Source organism: Eschscholzia californica, unplaced genomic scaffold (assembly GCF_041429995.1).
Source record: "Eschscholzia californica isolate CP2 unplaced genomic scaffold, dmEscCali1.0.p SCAF_1, whole genome shotgun sequence".
In the NCBI taxonomy this organism is placed as follows: Eukaryota; Viridiplantae; Streptophyta; class Magnoliopsida; order Ranunculales; family Papaveraceae; genus Eschscholzia; species Eschscholzia californica.
The window spans coordinates 31,199,012-31,217,417 of NW_028238198.1; the positions used below are offsets into that span (position 1 = coordinate 31,199,012).

Here is an 18,406-nt window from a genome sequence, read left to right on the forward strand (position 1 = left end):
CATGGGCGATGGCGAGGCGAGGCGAGGCGAGCGCCTTAAATCGTCTAGGGAATCGAGAAGCGGTCCAACTGGAAGAGGGTGTCTACAGAGAAAATTTGTAATTGTTTAGGCCCAAAAAGTCCAAGCCCACTCAACATAAATCATTTTCTCTCTCTTCTTCCCTTAAAACCCTAAATCGACCAAATCATCTTTTTCTTCATATTTTTGACCGAGAAGAAACACTCTTCTTCTTCCTCAGCAGTCATCTTCCTCTTCAGCTCAACTGTATGTCTACTTCTTCTCTCCAATTCTTCTTCAATTTATTCTTCTTCTTCTTCTTAACTAAGTAACTATTTTCCAGCAACCATACATACTCTGTTTTTTCTTCTCGTTTGTTTATGAAATATGAATTGGTTTGCACTTATTTTTAGCAACCCTTGAATTGTTTATGAATGGATAGATGTGTTTACTTGATTGTAGGTTATAACTCGTTACAGATTATGAGTTTCGTCGCCATGGAGAGTCAAACAAAGGCAGCAGCCTGCTGCCTTTGTATGAGGCGCTTGCCTTGGCGAGGCGACAGGGTCTGTCTCCTCGCCTCAAACAACATAGGTCTTACCCACCGCGGGAATCATTGTTTTTTCTTTTTTTGTCAAATTTAGTAGATTTGATCTTGAAAGGTTCTTACTTGCTTGGATTGAATTGGATCATTGAGTTCTATGTTACTGATTTATTAGTGAATTATGAGACTTCTAACTGGTTGATTTTTAATGGTAATTTTTCATGTAGGTGAGAAGGATATTTCAGTTTGAGCTGAGGGTCTAACTAGTTGAAATTAGAACCAGTATGGGAATGGAACTAGCAAATGATATGGATGATAATCTTGAAATGTCTGAGGTTGATTTGAGTGATTCTGAATTGGTATCTCATATTCGTGATGCCCTAAGAGCTGTTTATGAGGTAAGAATCATGTTCATATTATTAGAATAGTCAGTAGATGTTAGATAACTTTATGATTCTGTTTGGCTAGATATGGGTACCTTAGGTATGAAATGAAGTGTAATAGGAACCAATACTGCCCCGTTTGGGGCCGGCGAAGACAGCGTTGTAAAGATGAATGTTTGATTTTCTCCGTTTCAATTGTCAATCTTCTTTGGCAAAGAGAGTGAATTTTCGTGTTTGAATCAAAAATTTTAATGGTTGTTAATAAATTTAACCTTATTATTGTGGTGTTCTATTTGCACTACATTTTACAGAGACTAAAATCTTTGTGAATTCTGTGAATTAGGGTGATACAGAAAGTTATGACCAGCTGGTAATGGTTATTGGCCGTAATGACCGCCTTTCTGCTGACGATGTAGCAATGCTTGTGGTACACTTTCAACTTTATATGTTACTGTAACTATGACCGTGCTTCAACTTATGTAATTTAATCATATTTTCTATATCATTAATTTTCACGTTTGTGTTTGTCCTGCAGACGAGCTTGAAGGCATTGGCTGGTGTAGTTGCCTATATTGATAGTTCTCACCACATGGCTCTTGTTTCATCTGTAAGTTTGTGAGCAATTTATCCTGTTTCATGAACATATAACATGGTAGCATTTGCTTCGGAAATTGTTCTCATTAACAGGTGATCTTCAGATTTTCAGGATGAGTATGTGGAACTACACCCCAGATGTCATGGACGCATTGGTGAACCTAATAATACGTTTGGTATTAACTTTTGATGGCAACATTCTCATGTTCTATTTTTGTTTGATTAGTTGAGTTGTTTGGATTGACCATGACTGCTTTTCTGTATCATGTAGGCTGCTTCAAATTCAAAACTCGTCGACTCGTCTTTGGAAATGCTCATTAGTAATTTCATTCCTCCCGTATCCTTCCTACCTCTGTTGAATCAGCCTCGTGGCATCACAAGAAAGGAACAAGTGCTTGATCGGGTGCATGCAGCACTGAAAAGTATAGCCGAGTTAGTGCCTCTCACACCCTTGAGGTTATCGCCAATAATACTTCAAATGATGCCTCACATTAAGCAAAAAGAAGCTGTGAGTTTTTGTATCTATCAGTCTTTTTATGGGTTTTTTTGTCTGCCCATCTTGTTCATTTCTGTCTGCAAAGACTTGCACACTTACTTAGGAGTGATATAGGAGTTGCTGTCTAGAGGCACATGCAAACATGGCATAAATTTCAAGTAGATAACTTTCCCTTTCTCATCATTCAATGTTTTTAACAAGGAGTATGCAAGTCGACTCAATTTTATGATTGCAAGCCACCAGTTCGTACTTGGCCTTTACATTTTACTTGACTAGTTTGCAGATTGATTCTTTATATTCAGTATTCTTATTATCATTAGGATTCGTGGTTTTGATTGTTATGATAATTATTATACAGTTGGTTAGACTAGTTGGTATATGTGAGAGAGGAGTGTCAAGTCCTAATTTTCAAAAAAAAAAGTGTCAAGTCCTGACTCCTGATCATATATTATTTATTGACTCTGTAAGTGTAAATGTTAGTGTAAGATACAAAAAGTACTCAATTTGAACTTTTTAATTGGGATTAGTGTAAAGATTTAGTCCAAGTTATATCACTATTCAAAGCATGTAGCAAAATAGTACAAATGCTTCTCTATATTCATTGATGAAAACTATATCGAGGATCTTCTTTTCTGTTTTAGGCGAACGTGATATACGTGGAGAACATGTTAAAGCTTGAGAGCAGTCCACTTGGAGAATTCGTTGGAAGCACAATGCTACTAGCAGTGATGGATAGGCTTATACAATTAGATGTAAGTACTTTGTTATATCATTATACAAGATAAATGATGAATCCTTATAGTTATTTGAAAACTCACTTTTACATCTTCCAGGTTGAGATATCATGGGATGATATATTGCAGCAGACCTCTACGAAGGGAATTTTTGAGATGGAACTAGAAGATGTGGAAGAATTTGATGACTACACAGAGAGAGATGGTAGTGCTGAGGTACATTTTATCTTCACTTTGAATCGTTGAGTAATTGATTCTGATAAGCTGGCATTAATGCATCATGCTCGAGTACAGTATTTGCCACTTGGTAATTTGGTACTCATGAGTTTTGTGAGGGTTAAGGAGTATGTTAGGTTGTCTTTTTACCTAGGTGTTAACTGGAAGAATGGATGGGGAAGTTAATCTTTTAGTGTACTCTTCCCAAATATTATGTGCTTTATACGGTTAGTTCTTTGAGATTGTAACTTTTTAATTATAAACTAAAGACAAACTGGTGTCGTTATCGTGGGTAGGGAAATGTTGTTGCTCAGAAATTGGATAGCTTGATGGTACTCTTATGCGAGCATCTTAAATCATGTGCCGATAGTGGTCGTCTGATGAAGGTATGTGTTCCTTTCATTTCTTAAACGTATTGAACTAGCATAGACACCTGAGAAAAACCTTACTTTTTTCACCACTATATTCAGCATGTGGCATTAATTATGCTTTACTTCTCTGATCCCTCTTTTTCTCCTACGATTAGGTGTTTGAGACGCTTTTCCAATCCTTCCGGGTGTCTGTTTTAAATTCCTACAAGTCCAAGTTTGCCCAGGTAACTCTTTTCTATTTTTGTGTTTGCTTCGGTTTAATGTTGATGCATCTTTTTAATTTTTGTTTTTGCGATGTTTGATATGTTTGGCATAAGAACATCATACTGTTTGTTCATCTTCTTTAATTGTAAATGCGTTCTCTTCGTCATCGCAGTTTGTGGTCTTCTATGCCTGCTCCTTGAATCCCGAATATTGTGGCGTAGGATTTGCAATTAAGCTTGCCGATATATTTCTTATTACGTCCAGCCCACCAATTGATAGGTAAACCCATGAAGGTTTTTAATTTGATTGTTAATTTAATTGACTTATTTCCTAATTGTCAAAGTCCGGAGTATATTAAATAGTTACTTGTGCAAATAACTAAGTTTCATTCATGTTTCCTTGTCACAGAATGAGTGCGGTTTCTTATCTAGCTAGTTATTTGTCTCGAGCAAAATTCTTGGAGACTTCTGTCATTGCTACCACATTGAAAAGGTTATTTCTCTTGCTTAATTTTAAGCCTCAAGATCTATTGTTACTTTTATGTAATGTTGGAATAAACTGAATTTCCTGAATTCTTTCCTTTTTCCTGTGTTTCTTTTATGTCCTCTCCCTTAGACTGGTAGATTGGTGTCTTGAGTACTGTCAATTACGTGATGGTGAAGAGAGAACAATAAATCCTCAGGCCCATAGGATATTTTATTCTGCGTGCCAGGTAAATTGTTACGCTCTATTATCAAGAGTGATATATTTTATTCTGTGTGCCAGGAAGATTTTCATATTTGATGTAACAGGCCATAATGTACGTTCTCTGCTTCCGTATGAAAGCAATGTTGGAAGTTCCTCAACTTAAATCTCAAATTCTCCAATTTTCCCTCCAGAAAATCTTCCAGCACTCTCTCGATCCATTGAAGGTGAAACCCCAATATCTTGATTAGTTTTGTACCATATTCTGTCAGATAAAAATTTACTAAGAAGAAATTCGAATGTTGTCATTATAATTGATGTTATTCGTTACGTTTTCATGGTATTCGTGCTCTTAATATCGCAAGTGTTCTTCTTTTTGCAAATCTTGATGCATACCGTTGTTACCTTTTCTTTATGCATAACAGGTTTGTTTGCCTTCCATTGTGGACGAATTCCTGAGGCAGGCTGAAGCTGCTTCTCTATTTTCTGCGGCAGACCATTTCATTTTCAACAATTTGCTCGAAACAGACTTGTCAAAGGCCTACGGTGGAATTGAGAGACTCGATATGTTCTTCCCCTTTGACCCACTTATGTTGAAAAAATCTGACAGGTTCACTTTGTTACCCGAACACCCAACTTCGAAGAACTTCCTATTCTTAAATCTTGTCTATATTCTGTTCTTTTCCATGAACATAATGTAGGATTATATTGTGTGCTCAATTTGATCATGTCTTTGCTGTCATTGTAGATATATTCGACCAAACTTTATTTACTGGGCAATGGTGAGAACAACTTATGATAACGACAGCAGCGATGAAGATGGAGATGAGCAATTTGAGAATGGGTCTGACAATGGATTTTCAGATGACGATACCATGGGAAGGAGCTATAATGATAATATTGATATTGACGAATTTGAGAACTCGTTGAACAAAATGTCCATTACACCAAAATTTTCTTTGAAATATATGGATGCGAGTAATTTCAAAATGCCAAGAATGCCAGCAAGAATCAGACCTTCAACAAGTCCAGAATCACTTTGATAAGTTTATCATAATTTATTTATTTTTACTTTTCTGGTCAGATATAGAAGTGTGAAAAAACTTTTCATTTCTCCTATGAAAAAAGAAAGAAGAAAAGAAAAGTAAAATTTCATCCAGTTTTGGAGCAAGTAATGGCATCAAATCCTTGAAAGGTTTTGAGCTGTTGTTGTATTAGTGTGTTGTAATTGCTTTGTTTTTGGCGAAGTAACTATTATTTGCACAACTCCCATAACTTGTAAAAATGGTGGATTCTTATTAGTTTATAGTTCTTTTTTTTTTTTGAACTAGTTTATAGTTCTTATTATATCCTTTTCCTCAAGCTGAGGTGCAAATATGTACCTGGAAAATTGATAATTCTGGTTTTCTCCTGTGGGTATGGAAACTTGAGATCCCAAGTTGCTTATATGGTGCCTTCTCAAAGCGTTCACATAATGAGTAATTTATTTGTTTAATTTGAGAACTTTAGTGTTCTTAGTTTTCTAATCAATTTAGACCAAAAAAATAAGACTTCTTAAATTGAGACATTTTTTGATAGTTCAAAATTTATGCCTTGGGTGTAAAACAAAAAGATTCGTTTAAAATTGAAATCAAGCAAAACAATTACATCTCATATTACCATTATTTTAGATTTAAGATTTATCTATAATAAATCATGCAAAACATTAGTGTTTATTATTGTTTAACTGTTCTAAATGGTTGATTCAAGTAGATTTTAATTCCATTTGAGTTCGTTTTCACCCTACATCTGTGTTCTTTCATTATCATCTCACATGTCTAATCGACAAACTCCTCTTGCCATTCCCATAACATGGGAAAAGGCACCCCTCCGGGGCGAGATAAAAGAGAGATGCAACCAAGCATAGACGAGGGAGAAAGAACAGAGGTTTATTAACACCATGTTATTCGTTAAGGTATTTTTACTAGAGCTTCAAAGTCCGGATCTTCAAAGATCTCAAAAGTTCTGAACCATTCTTATTAAACATGAAGGGTCAGGATCTTTCAGGTGGTAAACCATTTTATGTTTCTGGACATTAAAAATCCTAGTTCATTAAGTTGTGGACCATTCTTATTAAAAATTTGAAGTTCTAGATTTTTTTTTGTTAGAAATGTAAAAATCTATTTTTCTAAATACAAGACAAGATAAAAAAAATTATTTTCTTTATTCTCTCTCACTCCTAAAAAATGAGACGAGATAGAAAAATATCAAATCTTGTTTATCTCTCTCATTATTCTTACGCAAACGCGAGATGCTATAGAAAAAAATGAAATATTCTTTGCGTTTTGTCAATAAAACGTGATAATAATTACTAAAATTCAACGATAGAAAAAAGACAAATGTTTGACATAACTATAAGACTCTGTCGTTCCACATCCTTTCAACAATACTATCTCTCCAATCACCAGCTTGTTGTCTTTGTTATTCTTGAGTTTGGATATCTTCATCATAATCTTCACTCGGGGTACACTCATTGGTTTCATCTTCATCTGGAGCAAATTCGTCTAAACTGCATTCTCTTCGAATAAAGTTGTGGAATCCTGCACATGCTAAAACTAATTGCGCTTGTAATTTAAATGGAAAGGAAGGAGCAGTTTTGAAAAGTTTGAATTTCGCTTTAAATATACCGAATATTCTTTCCATCGCGGTTCTTACAGAAGAATGATGATTATTAAGTAATTCTACTTTAGTTTCTGGACATCGAGTACTCCCAAACTCTCTTAAATGATACCGAACTCCTCGATATGGTGTCAAAAATTGCAGACGATTAGGATATCCAACATCTGCCAAATAAAATTTACCTACAACAGAAAATATTTAGATGTCAAATATACCTTCATATATCATCAAAATATATTAAAATGAATTTTGATAAGAAAAACATTTATCTTACCACGCGGCACTTTAAATCCACCGTTTTCGTCTAAAGCATCTTTTAGTACTCTTGCATCATTTGCTGATCCTTCTCATCCACTACAAACATATATAAATTGCAGATCAAAGGTGCATGCCGCTAAAATATTTTGTGATATAATTCCTTTTCTATTACGATATGCAATTGAATTTTTTATTGGTACCATAGCCGGAATATATGTACCATCAATCGCTCCCAGACAATCCTATGTTTCAAACATAACATTAGTTATAAAGTTAAATTAAAAGTAAAATATAAAATTTAATGTCTAGTTCATAAATCTCTTCACCTTCTTCCTGGTTCTTTTTTGTTAATTAAGAGATAATCTCGACCGAAAAATTAGAAAAAGCGGTTTGGTCTAGCCATTAAAGAAATTTTCATCAGCAGAAATAGTTCTTGAAGCCTCCAGAACTTTTGAAACAAAAGTAATTCAAAATCATCATCAAGATTGTCATCGTCGTTTTTGTTGTTTGAGCTTTGATATGGAAGATTTGTTTTATATGTTCAAATACCTTCATGATCAGTAAAATTAAGTTTTTGAAATCCAAATTCTTATCTTTGATAGCTAAATTCATCACTTCCATTAACAACGATTTCTACAAATCTAAGTGATGAATAAGAGTTAATTCCTATCTAGCCCCCTACTTTGTGACCAGCTTCCTTCATGACCCCCTATTTTCTGTAAATTTAAATTTAGCCCCTTATTTTCATGTAAATGTCATCAGTACCCCTCAAATTAATATATTTTTAAAATAAATTTAATTAGTAAATATCTCTCTCCACCTCACATCCCTCTCCACCACACATGTCTCTCCACCTCACCTCTTTCTACTCCGACGAAGGTCGTCGAGCGGAAAATTTTCCGAACGACGACCTTCAACATAAAAAAAAAGAATTTAAACTCTCCTTTTTATCTCTCTAAAAAAAATCCTCCCTTTTCTCTTTAAATATTCCGACGAAGGGGGTTCCCCTCCGTCGGAAAAACCAGACCTTGAAGGTCTGGTTTCGAAGTGAAACCAGACCGGGATCTGGTTTAAACAACCAGATCTCGGTTAGGTTTTTCCGACGATGGGGGAACCCCCTTCGCCAGAATATTTAGAGAGAGAAGGGAGGATTTTTTTTTTTAGAGAAAGAAAGAGGAGAGTTTAAAATTTTTTTTATGTTGAAGGTCGCCGCCGACCGGAAAATAGGAGTCAAATTTGAATTTACTGAAAGTAGGGGCCCATAAAGGAAGCTGGTCACAAAGTAAGGGGCCAAATAGGAATTAACTCGATGAATAACTACTAAAGTTATAGCAATGTTTGGAAATAGATGATATCTCTTGCATCTTCAATTTTCTCTCTCTAAAGCCCACTTTCTCTCCTTAAAATGTTATAGAGGAGAAGATGAAGAAGGGAAAGTGAACGGAAAGGTTTAAATTCTTTTTTTAAAATTTTGGAAATGACAAAAAGAAAATCTGAAAATAATTTAGAAAGATTTAATGTGGCATCTTGAAAAGTCGTGCAAAGGGTAATTTTGGATAATTTTTTTGACTTTAAGGGTAAAGTGACGGTAGCGGCGAAAAGGAGGCATCTGGGTATTTCGATAAACCAGGGGGCTATTCGGGAAGCTGGTTATAAACTAGGGGACCATTTTGGAAATAAAGAGAACAAAAAAATTGCCTGCTTGAGAGTACCTGTAGGCTGTAGAGTAGAATTGGGCGCTTATAAACCCTAAATTCGTCTTCAATAATCTCCCTCCTTTTTTTTTTTGCTACTCGGCTAGGGTTTTAGAACAAAAAGTTCTAATGGAGGTACTTTTGGGGAAACTTCCTTTTGATCTTGCTTTTCACCCTTCTGAACCTCTTGTTTCTGTTGGCCTTATTACTGGACACCTTCACCTGTAAGTTTTCAATCACCATTTTCTTCTTCTCCTTTTTGTAAATTCTTCTTTTCAATTTGAAATTTCAATAACCATTGCGAATTGATATGAAACAGATATCGATATGCTGTTGATACGCAACCTCAAAGGTACCACCTTTTTCTCCTAACTTCCATTGATTTACTTCTAATTGAAAAGTTTGTCTAATTAGCCTTAGATTTTGATATTCCAAGTTTGATTTGTTAACTCTATTTATGTAACTGGGTTTATATTTATATGATATAGGTTGTTAGAAATCAATGCCCACAATGGAGAATCCTGTAGAGCAACTCGATTCATCAACGAGGGTCGTGGTAATGCCATTTTGACGTGTTCTCCCAATTGTTATGTTAATCCTTTTGATAAACCTCGGAGCTTCTTTAACTAAAGAATTTTATCTTTTTTGTTGATAGCAATTTTGACGGGTTCTCCCGATTGTTCAATTCTTGCTACCGATGTGGAGACGGGGAATAGCATTGTTCGTTTTAATGATGCTCACGAGTAAGTTTTCATCCACACTTGGTGTTATTAATTGTGTATTCATGTTATTTAAAAGTCGGAACGAATATATCGGTGGGTGTAATGTAGGGCTGCTGTGAATCGGTTGGTCAATTTGACAGAAACAACAATTGCTTCAGGAGATGATGATGGCTGTATTAAGGTCTCTTGCCTCAATTTCCCTCCGTTTTATTATCAAATTTCAACACTTTTTATACGAATCAATCATAAAGAACAAATGCCAATTCTGTTTTCTGGAATGCAAAATTTGAGCAGGAGCTTGAGTTATGCCAATCTTTATATTTTGAGTTTTGACAGTGTTCACATACTTTTATAGGTCTGGGATACACGCCAACAATCTTGCTGCAACACCTTCACTGGTCCTGAAGAGTATATTACAGATATGACTTTTGCTGCTGATGATATGAAACTCTTGGCGACAAGGTACATCATGCTTATTCGCCTAATAATTATTTGGTGTTTGTTATATCGAAATTTAGTACTCTGTTTAATAGGGGAATCAGAAGAGAATGAAAATAATCCTTGTTGTTAATCCAATAGTTTAGAAATAATATGTATACTTAAATAAGTAACGTGAATATTTTAGGGCCGTGGTTTAATGAGCTCTAGCTCATACAATGAAGTATTAGCTTGAGCTCGTTGGTGTTCACCCTCGTTAATATTGACAGACATACTTTTTTGTGGAGGCATGTTCTTTTAGGTGAAATTGTAATGACAATTTATTTAATTACCTAGGTAGCACATTGCTTATTGTTTTTCTAGTCTTTCTATCCAGCTCTATATTATTCAACTTGAATAGATCCTAAGGAAATACAACGGTTTTGAGGTCAAGCTCATACTTTACCATAATCAGGAAAAATTTGTAGTTCACTACTTTTTTGTCTCTTAAATAGCTCCTGAAGTTCTGAATTAATGGGCTAGGAGCCCAGGAGTTACTGCTTTTTTGTTCAACATTCTTGCTTTTCTTGGGAGGATGTTCTTTTAGGTTCACGTCGCATTTGAAAATTGAAAACGAATCAATTTTGTATCAAAAAGATAAAAGAAAATGATGGATAAATAGAATTAAATCTTACTATTGATAATAGTAAGAACAAAAATAAAGAACAACACTTGGTCCAGAAAAGTTACCTTATTTTCTTTTGCTTTTAATTATGATGATTTTTTTCTGTCTCCATCCTTTTCAAATGCTTGAGATACAACTCTAATATGTGTTCTTTTTCTTTGTTAAGTGGAGATGGGACTCTTTCTGTTTGCAGTCTCCGAAGAAATAAGGCAAGTTTGTTGTTGCTTTGAGGCAATTCAGACAGGATCATCTCTCTTTCTTCTTATTCATTTTTGGCAGAATTCAAATTCTCATTCGATTTGTTCTGTTATGATAGGTCTTAAGTCGGTCTGAGTTTTCTGAAGATGAACCACTGTCTTGTGTCATAATGAAGGTAACTTCTACCTCTACACTTTCAAGCGTTAATTCCTATCCATTTATGCTGCTTATGTTATATGTAGTGTAATATGAGACACGTTATGTTTGGAGTCAGTTGTGGTTGTACAACAACATCGGCTTGGCGTTTCCCCACCCACCATGAAACACTAATCTTCTTTGACAATGTCAACTCAAATAGGCGCACAAGAGATGTTGACCCTGAAGTTACTAATATCTTGACTAAAGTAGCAAGTAGCCCAAACTTTCTTGAAAATATTGCAAGGTTTAGGAGAGAGATGTCAGATTAAGATTACTTCCTTTAATCCATTCTACATCCAATCTATCTCCATTAACTAGTTTTCTTGTGAATCAGAACGGTAGAAAGGTTGTCTGTGGAACACAGAGTGGAGTCTTACTATTATACTCTTGGGGGCATTTTAAAGATTGTAGGTATGTTGATGTTACTGTTAATAGTTGGAAAATATCTCAGGTTATTTATGTATTAATGGGAATGACAATAATGCTAGGTTTTGTCTGTTTCTTGCACATCATTACAAGAATCTTCTTAAGTTGTTGTATTTTATTTTTTATAACATTTTCTTTGCTTGAACAATCTCCAGTGACCGTTTTACTGGTCTTCAATCGAACTCCGTTGATGCGTTACTCAAGGTGGATAACTTCATGCACTAATTTATTTCTGTGGGTTTAGAATCCAATATTTATGATAGAGTTTTAGACCGAAATATAGCTAATATTTGTATTCATTATACCAGCTTGACGAAGATAGAGTTATTACTGGGTCAGAAAATGGTCTCATCAGGTAAAAAATGAATACTTTTGCTAGGTCAAAATTTTAGATTACCCGTATATACTACAAGCAGGAAGATATTGTGGTTCAAACAAAAAACATGGTTCTATCTAAATTGTACTAATCAGTCTCCTTTTCTCTAATGTCATTCTAATAAATGTACAGCTTGGTAGGGATTTTACCCAACAGAGTCATTCAGCCAATTGCTGAACATTCAGAATATCCCGTTGAGCGCCTTGGTATGTGTTGAGTTCCATTTTTTCGTCTATTATTTATTTTACCCCGCCTTGAGAAATGACTGATTTTTGTGCTATATAAAGTCTAAACATTTGTCCAACTATATCAGTATTAGTCGTGTTTCAAAACAAGCGTTACTAATGCTAACCTTTTGTTTACTTTTATAGCATTTTCTCATGATAGAAAATATCTGGGCAGTATTTCCCATGATCAAACATTGAAGGTACGATATCTTTAATATTTAAAACCTCTGGAACTTAGACATTTGTATTGCACTTCATGAGGGTATTCAACACGTCATCCTTTACATCCCTTAATTTAGATTTTAAAATTTTTAGAAGTGCCAAATTTAAACGATACCGTACAAGAATTAAGTGACTGTTTCTTCTGAAGGTATAATCTAATGCAGAATGAACCCTTTATGGACATGCTTCGGCTGTCACAGATCTCTTTTTAGTCGCTTTTACACTTTTTTTTGGTGCAAACTACTCCTCTATGTGTGTATATTGAAAAGATTGTATGAAATTGGCAATTTAGACAGCTTCAAGAATGGTTAGTCAATTATCATGTCTTTTCTGTGTAGTTATGGGATTTGGATGAGCTATTGGATGGTGTTGGAAACGTCACAAATAATCGAGCGGCGGCAGCAGCAAACAGTGATGATACTGATGAGGAAATGGATTTGGATGACATGAAACCCCCATCTTCAGGTGTGTTAAATTCTTCTCTTTTTTTCAAGGAAATACCTACACACTTCTATCCCTGCTGTATCAAGCCTGTCACCTATTAGCCTTGTCCATTGGTCTTATATCCGATACATTAAAGTTATGTATCTCTATGCCTATTTTTGTAGGAACCCAAAGGAGAGGACAGACGAACAACCACGCTTCAAGCAATTTCTTTGCGGACTTATAAGTTAGAAAAGAATTATAGTGCCATCTCGATTTTGTTACGATTTTAATCTAAATACATACCGCGGGTATATAATATTATTTAGTATTCAACTACTTTGAAATTGTTATCTGTTGGCGTGAACTGTGACTTGGTTATATATAGTGAGTTTGTTTCTTGGTGAACGCTCAGTATAAGCTTTAGTTTCATAATTATCTTTTTTAAAAGTATGATCTAAAAGGTGGCTGATTTGTGGATTCATTTGAGTCTGACTATTCAGATTCAGATAGTGAAGAAACACCACCGACCACTCTTTTACGGCAAGAGATGTATAGAACAAAGACTTACAATTCCTATACTCTGCCTCAACGGAAGAAGAGAAATCTGCACCATTCATTTTAGACATTCTGGGGAAGACATGAACATTGACTTTCGGCTATCTTTGTTTAGAACATTACTAGGATAGCCTGCAACAAAATGGTGTGGAGGTGGTGGTGGCAGTTTCTCTCTCTCTCTCTCTCTCTCTCTCTCTCTCTCTCTCTCTCTCTCTCTCTCTCTCTCTCTCTCTCTCAGAGGAAAACCACTCAGTTGTCATGGAATCGTCTCTACAGGTGGGATCGTGCAAGTGAGCGGTACCAAGCCACCAATAGAGACAAAAACTACTTGTCTCCATAGAATGGTCTCTACAGGTGTGATCGTACAAGTGAACTTTACCAAGCCACGGATAGAGATGAAAACTACTCGTCTCAATGGAATGGTCTCAATGGGTGGGATCATACAAGTGAGCGGTGCCAAGCCACCGATAGATACGAAAACTACTCGTCTCAATGAAATGGTCTCTATGGGTGAGATCATACAAGTCAGCGGTAACAAGCCACCGATAGAGACGACTCGTTGTCTCCATCGGCCGCTTTGTACCAATGGAGCTAGGGCTTGGTTAAAGCTTCTTCCCCGACCATGAACCTTTACCATGTGGTGTAGAGAGAAAGTTAGAGAGAAATTTCCAACAAAAAAAGAGAGATTGATTTTTTCGGTCTAAATTGGGGAATAAGGTGGTGTATGTATAACCCTTAAATTGAGCAAATCGAATGAAAATTGAGTGTGCTTGTCTTTCATCTTGCTTAGGTTTGCATTCGCGGTGCCCATAGTACTTCCCACACCGATCCACATTTGAAGTAGTAGTAATATGGAGTATTCTTTTTTGCTTTCTCTCTCTCTATAATTTATAATTTAATCGGTGAGGACTAAGTAAGGAGTGAGTCTCCTCAACAAAAAAAAAAAAAAAAAAGTAAGGAGTGAGTTTTAAATGGTAGCAGTAACAATGGAGGTTCATTTGTCGGCAACTAACCAGCAATTGTTTGTGATACAGTAGTCACTTTCTCTCTCTAAAATTTGGTAGAAGAATAACAGAACCCACAAACAACTTCATAAAATCACTCCGATTATTTCGTAATTTGCATCTTTCATTCATTTTTACCTTCTCTACTCTTTCGGCATTCATTTCGTTCAGTCATTCATCACCCGATCTTCATGAGACTATCATGAACCATGGGTTGTTGATGAAAATCAAATTAAACCTAAAAAAAAACTCAAACTTTGATCATATTTCCTCACGTCTCTGTGTTACTAGTGGAGGTGGTGGTGGTGATCCATGTTCACAACCTAAAAAAAAAAAAGATGATTATTGATCCAGTTATTATTATGGGTAATTGTTGTGATGAAACTGATGAAGAAATCATCGAATCGGTTGTGAATGGGAAAACCCCATCTTATTCTCTTGAATCTAAACTTGGGGATTGTAAAAGAGCTGCTTTAATTCGTCGTGAAGCTTTACAAAGAATAACAGGGAAATCACTTGATGGGTTACCATTAGATGGGTTTGATTATGAATCAATTTTAGGTCAATGTTGTGAAATGCCTGTTGGGTTTATTCAAATTCCTGTTGGTATTGCTGGTCCTTTATTGGTTAATGGTGTTGAATATTCTCTTCCCATGGCTACAACTGAGGGTTGTTTGGTTGCTAGTACTAACAGAGGTTGTAAAGCTATCTATGCTTCAGGTAATTAATTAATTAATTAATCATCTCTCTCTCTCTCTATCTATATAGATTTCTCTCTCTAGGTTGAACAACAATCAATAAAGTGTTAATCTTTCTTTCAGGGGGAGCCACTAGTATTTTGTTGAGAGATGGAATGACAAGAGCACCAGTTGTGAGATTTGGAACTGTCAAAAGAGCTGCAGAATTGAAGTTCTTCATGGAAGATCCAGAGAATTTTGATACTTTAGCTGTTGTTTTCAACAAGTAACTTTTTTGTTCTATATTATCTCAATTTCATTGATTATCGATTGTTTTTAATGAAACCCTTTAATGGGTTTCTATATGTTTTTATCAAGTTTACATTTTTAACCATAAAACTTAATGAGATCTTTTAATGATTAGGCGAAAACTTTGATTAGTTTTATTTGGTTTATGACCTGATTGTATAAATGCTTGTTTGTGACGTATTCTTCATTTTTGTTGTTTTTGAGAACACATTTTCGATCAAAGTTGAAGAACAAAGTGGTAATTTGTCGTTTTGATTATGACTTTTATCTCTTAGGAATCTTTAAGTATTTCACGAAAAATCACACCTTAAAAACAACTGCTAAGAATCTTACTTTGGACTGAATTCTTGGTTGATGATACAGATCAAGCAGATTTGCGCGGCTCCAAAACGTTCAATGTGCCATTGCTGGAAAGAATCTCTATATGAGATTTAGATGCAGTACTGGTGATGCTATGGGTATGAATATGGTGTCTAAAGGTGTACAAAACGTTCTCGATTATCTCCAAAGTGATTTCCCGGACATGGAAGTTATTGGTATTTCTGGTTAGATACTAAACCCAATCAATCTCATATGGTAAAAAAAAAACATTTTTAGCATGCTTTCAATTGTACGGAATCACTTTTAAGAGTAACGGATTCGTTTCACTTTGGGTGGGTTTGATATTGCCGGATAGTATTTTAATGTATTTCCTAGTTTTCTCTTTCACTCCTTTTCCTCTATCACCTTTAGAATAAAGAAGCTCAAAACGACATCCTCATTGTCAAAATAGCTGCTTAGGAAAAAGTGTTTTCTTATATTCAGTATTGTACAACTTTGACATGAACAAGTTAGATAATTACACGAATTATAGGCGTCGTAACCCTATGGTATAGCGTCTTAGGAGGCGCAACATGGTTTTGTTCAAGTGGAATTTTATAGAGGAAGTCCACATATCTGTACTTATTTCTTAGGAGCTATGCGGTTGTAGGACTGAGATTAAGTCAGGAAAATGACTCTTAGAACGTCAACATGTCACCTAATGATGCTCGCAGTGCTTTTCTGTGTAATACATCTCAATACAATATTCTTGTTCAAGTAATTAATAAACCTATGATCTATGTATCTATATAGACATCAAAATTTGCATGAGTGTATGCTGATCACTTGATTTATCTGTCAATTTGCAGGAAACTTCTGCTCAGACAAGAAACCAGCAGCAGTTAACTGGATTGAAGGGAGAGGAAAGTCAGTTGTTTGTGAGGCAATTATCAAAGACGAGGTAGTGGCGAAGGTACTCAAAACAACTGTTTCTTCACTGGTAGAACTAAACATGCTGAAGAATCTTACTGGGTCAGCTATTGCCGGTGCTCTTGGTGGATTCAATGCTCATGCTAGCAATATTGTTTCTGCTGTTTTCTTGGCTACAGGCCAAGACCCAGCACAGAATGTTGAGAGTTCTCATTGTATAACCATGATGGAAGCTGTTAATGATGGAAAAGATCTTCATATCTCTGTGACCATGCCTTCCATTGAGGTAACTCCTACTTACTTGGGAATCAGTACAAGAATCAATATCTGATGCTTGTACCATGTCTCATATACAGAAATTACTTCAAACACCTCGAAACGGGGATTAGGCCATTTAGAATTATTTATCTTTGATGGTGGTCTTTTTCAAGTTCAGATCCGAAATTAGGTCGAGTGTTAGAGTGTTTGTTTTTATCTGACTCGTGCTTTTGATTTTTTTGAATGGCTAACTCGGGCTGATTTTGGTCCTATTTGATTCAGACATAAAATAACTCCAAAACTAAGAGTCGATTTTCTAAAATAGCTTACTATGACTCCCTTGACCAAAACAAGTAAGACTCAGCGACTCAGATTCAGATAATGTAAAAAAGACACCACCTGAGTTAATTGATATTTTTTCAGTTACAAATTTTACCAACCCATTGTTAAATTACATAGACAACTGACATAATTATGGTTTTATGGACCTAAGACAACTTCATGCAAGTAGACAAGATGCATCTGCAGAATTCCACATTTATACCCCGTACCATATCCAAATTTTTACTTGAATACGAAGAAAATAAATCAATAAAAAGAACATCATTTTATGGATATTATTTCAATTTTTGATAGTTTTTCATTTTGTTTTTGTCTCTTCATTCAGGTGGGTACCGTTGGAGGTGGAACTCAACTTGCCTCACAATCAGCTTGTTTGAACCTTCTTGGCGTGAAGGGGGCAAACAAAGAATCACCAGGATCAAATTCAAGGCTTTTAGCTACCATTATAGCTGGTGCAGTACTTGCTGGTGAACTCTCTCTCATGTCAGCTATAGCAGCAGGACAACTTGTCAAAAGCCATATGAAATACAACAGATCAAGCAAAGATATCTCCCAACTTACTTCTTCCTAGGGAGAGATCTTAGAGCCACTCAAGAAGCACAGAGAAAACTCCCAAGAAATGGGAACTTCAAAGAAAAAAAAAAGATCCTCAAAGAAAGATGCAACTAAATTTGAAGATGGGTATGTGAGAAAATGAAGATCAGTAACATTTTCTTTTGAGTTCCCAATCAGGACATTGTTTAGTTCCCATTTCTGATCACTTCTCTCATTTTAATTTGCTTTTAGTATTTAGGAGAGAAGAGGTAAAAGGAAAACGAAGAGTTTATACATGTTAATGGCTTTGTTGTTTCACTTTGTACATGAGAAGATAATCCAAGAAAGAAAATTCCAATTTCAGCTGTGCTAGTTGATTTATTTTCTGAGAAAAATGCTATGGGGTAGTATAGTTTTTGTTGGGGGCATGAATACTTAGTTTTTCTTTCTCTTGGCTTATCTCTTCAAAGCCATAACAGAGTTCGATGCACCCAAGGAGCTCATGCCGACCTCCTATGTTAGGGTTCAAATAGTATGATTGGTAGATTCACTTCCCTGATGGTTTTGACGAGAGCTATGTATTTTTGGTAATTTGTTAACTCATTGAATTGGTAGATTCACAACCACCACCGTACTTACACCACCACCATCACATTTCAGCCACCACCGTGCTTCAACTATCATACCACCAAACCTTAACCACAGTCACCATCACGCTTCAACCGCCATCATATTTACAAAATCATTACCACGTCAATCGCTACTAT

General features: G+C 35.5%; 3 protein-coding genes across 4 annotated transcripts; all 3 read left to right on the forward strand.

Moving 5' to 3' along the window:
• Positions 1 to 98: 98 nt before the first annotated feature.
• Positions 99 to 5,570, forward strand: LOC147566051 (uncharacterized). Its single transcript, XM_086652529.1, has 16 exons — positions 99 to 264; positions 769 to 939; positions 1,268 to 1,351; positions 1,460 to 1,531; positions 1,623 to 1,694; positions 1,790 to 2,026; positions 2,656 to 2,766; positions 2,848 to 2,964; positions 3,261 to 3,350; positions 3,491 to 3,559; positions 3,712 to 3,818; positions 3,948 to 4,031; positions 4,155 to 4,251; positions 4,331 to 4,450; positions 4,649 to 4,833; positions 4,972 to 5,570. The coding sequence occupies exons 2-16, from the start codon at positions 826 to 828 to the stop codon at positions 5,264 to 5,266; spliced, it is 1,854 nt and encodes a 617-aa protein (XP_086508655.1). The 5' UTR covers positions 99 to 264; positions 769 to 825; the 3' UTR covers positions 5,267 to 5,570.
• Positions 5,571 to 8,837: 3,267 nt separating this feature from the next.
• WDR55 (transducin family protein / WD-40 repeat family protein) lies at positions 8,838 to 13,162 on the forward strand. Its single transcript, XM_086652535.1, has 15 exons — positions 8,838 to 9,057; positions 9,153 to 9,185; positions 9,322 to 9,389; positions 9,489 to 9,576; positions 9,664 to 9,736; positions 9,911 to 10,017; positions 10,824 to 10,866; positions 10,974 to 11,030; positions 11,388 to 11,464; positions 11,635 to 11,683; positions 11,788 to 11,834; positions 11,988 to 12,061; positions 12,227 to 12,282; positions 12,643 to 12,769; positions 12,913 to 13,162. The coding sequence occupies exons 1-15, from the start codon at positions 8,963 to 8,965 to the stop codon at positions 12,972 to 12,974; spliced, it is 1,056 nt and encodes a 351-aa protein (XP_086508661.1). The 5' UTR covers positions 8,838 to 8,962; the 3' UTR covers positions 12,975 to 13,162.
• An 842-nt stretch (positions 13,163 to 14,004) lies between these two features.
• On the forward strand, positions 14,005 to 18,002 carry LOC147566053 (3-hydroxy-3-methylglutaryl-coenzyme A reductase-like). Of its 2 annotated transcripts, none has more exons than XM_086652536.1 (6): positions 14,005 to 14,198; positions 14,244 to 15,009; positions 15,111 to 15,252; positions 15,639 to 15,820; positions 16,445 to 16,791; positions 17,431 to 18,002. In XM_086652536.1, the coding sequence occupies exons 2-6, from the start codon at positions 14,628 to 14,630 to the stop codon at positions 17,674 to 17,676; spliced, it is 1,299 nt and encodes a 432-aa protein (XP_086508662.1). In that variant the 5' UTR covers positions 14,005 to 14,198; positions 14,244 to 14,627; the 3' UTR covers positions 17,677 to 18,002. The 2 variants fall into 2 exon arrangements, with proteins under 2 accessions (XP_086508662.1, XP_086508663.1); XM_086652537.1 differs by having other exon boundaries at positions 14,154 to 14,198; positions 14,240 to 15,009.
• The last annotated feature ends 404 nt before the right edge of the window (positions 18,003 to 18,406 follow it).

Excerpts from the sequence above, each read along its gene's own strand:
- WDR55 (XM_086652535.1), top strand. The coding sequence starts at position 8,963 with ATGGAGGTACTTTTGGGGAAACTTCCTTTTGATCTTGCTTTTCACCCT. Across the intron at positions 10,018-10,823 it reads ATGAAACTCTTGGCGACAAG|TGGAGATGGGACTCTTTCTG; the intron begins GTACATCATGCT and ends TTCTTTGTTAAG. Across the intron at positions 12,062-12,226 it reads ATATCCCGTTGAGCGCCTTG|CATTTTCTCATGATAGAAAA; the intron begins GTATGTGTTGAG and ends TTACTTTTATAG.
- LOC147566051 (XM_086652529.1), top strand. The coding sequence starts at position 826 with ATGGGAATGGAACTAGCAAATGATATGGATGATAATCTTGAAATGTCT. Across the intron at positions 2,767-2,847 it reads ATAGGCTTATACAATTAGAT|GTTGAGATATCATGGGATGA; the intron begins GTAAGTACTTTG and ends TACATCTTCCAG. Across the intron at positions 3,819-3,947 it reads TCCAGCCCACCAATTGATAG|AATGAGTGCGGTTTCTTATC; the intron begins GTAAACCCATGA and ends TCCTTGTCACAG.
- LOC147566053 (XM_086652536.1), top strand. The coding sequence starts at position 14,628 with ATGATTATTGATCCAGTTATTATTATGGGTAATTGTTGTGATGAAACT. Across the intron at positions 15,010-15,110 it reads TAAAGCTATCTATGCTTCAG|GGGGAGCCACTAGTATTTTG; the intron begins GTAATTAATTAA and ends TCTTTCTTTCAG. Across the intron at positions 15,253-15,638 it reads TTAGCTGTTGTTTTCAACAA|ATCAAGCAGATTTGCGCGGC; the intron begins GTAACTTTTTTG and ends TTGATGATACAG.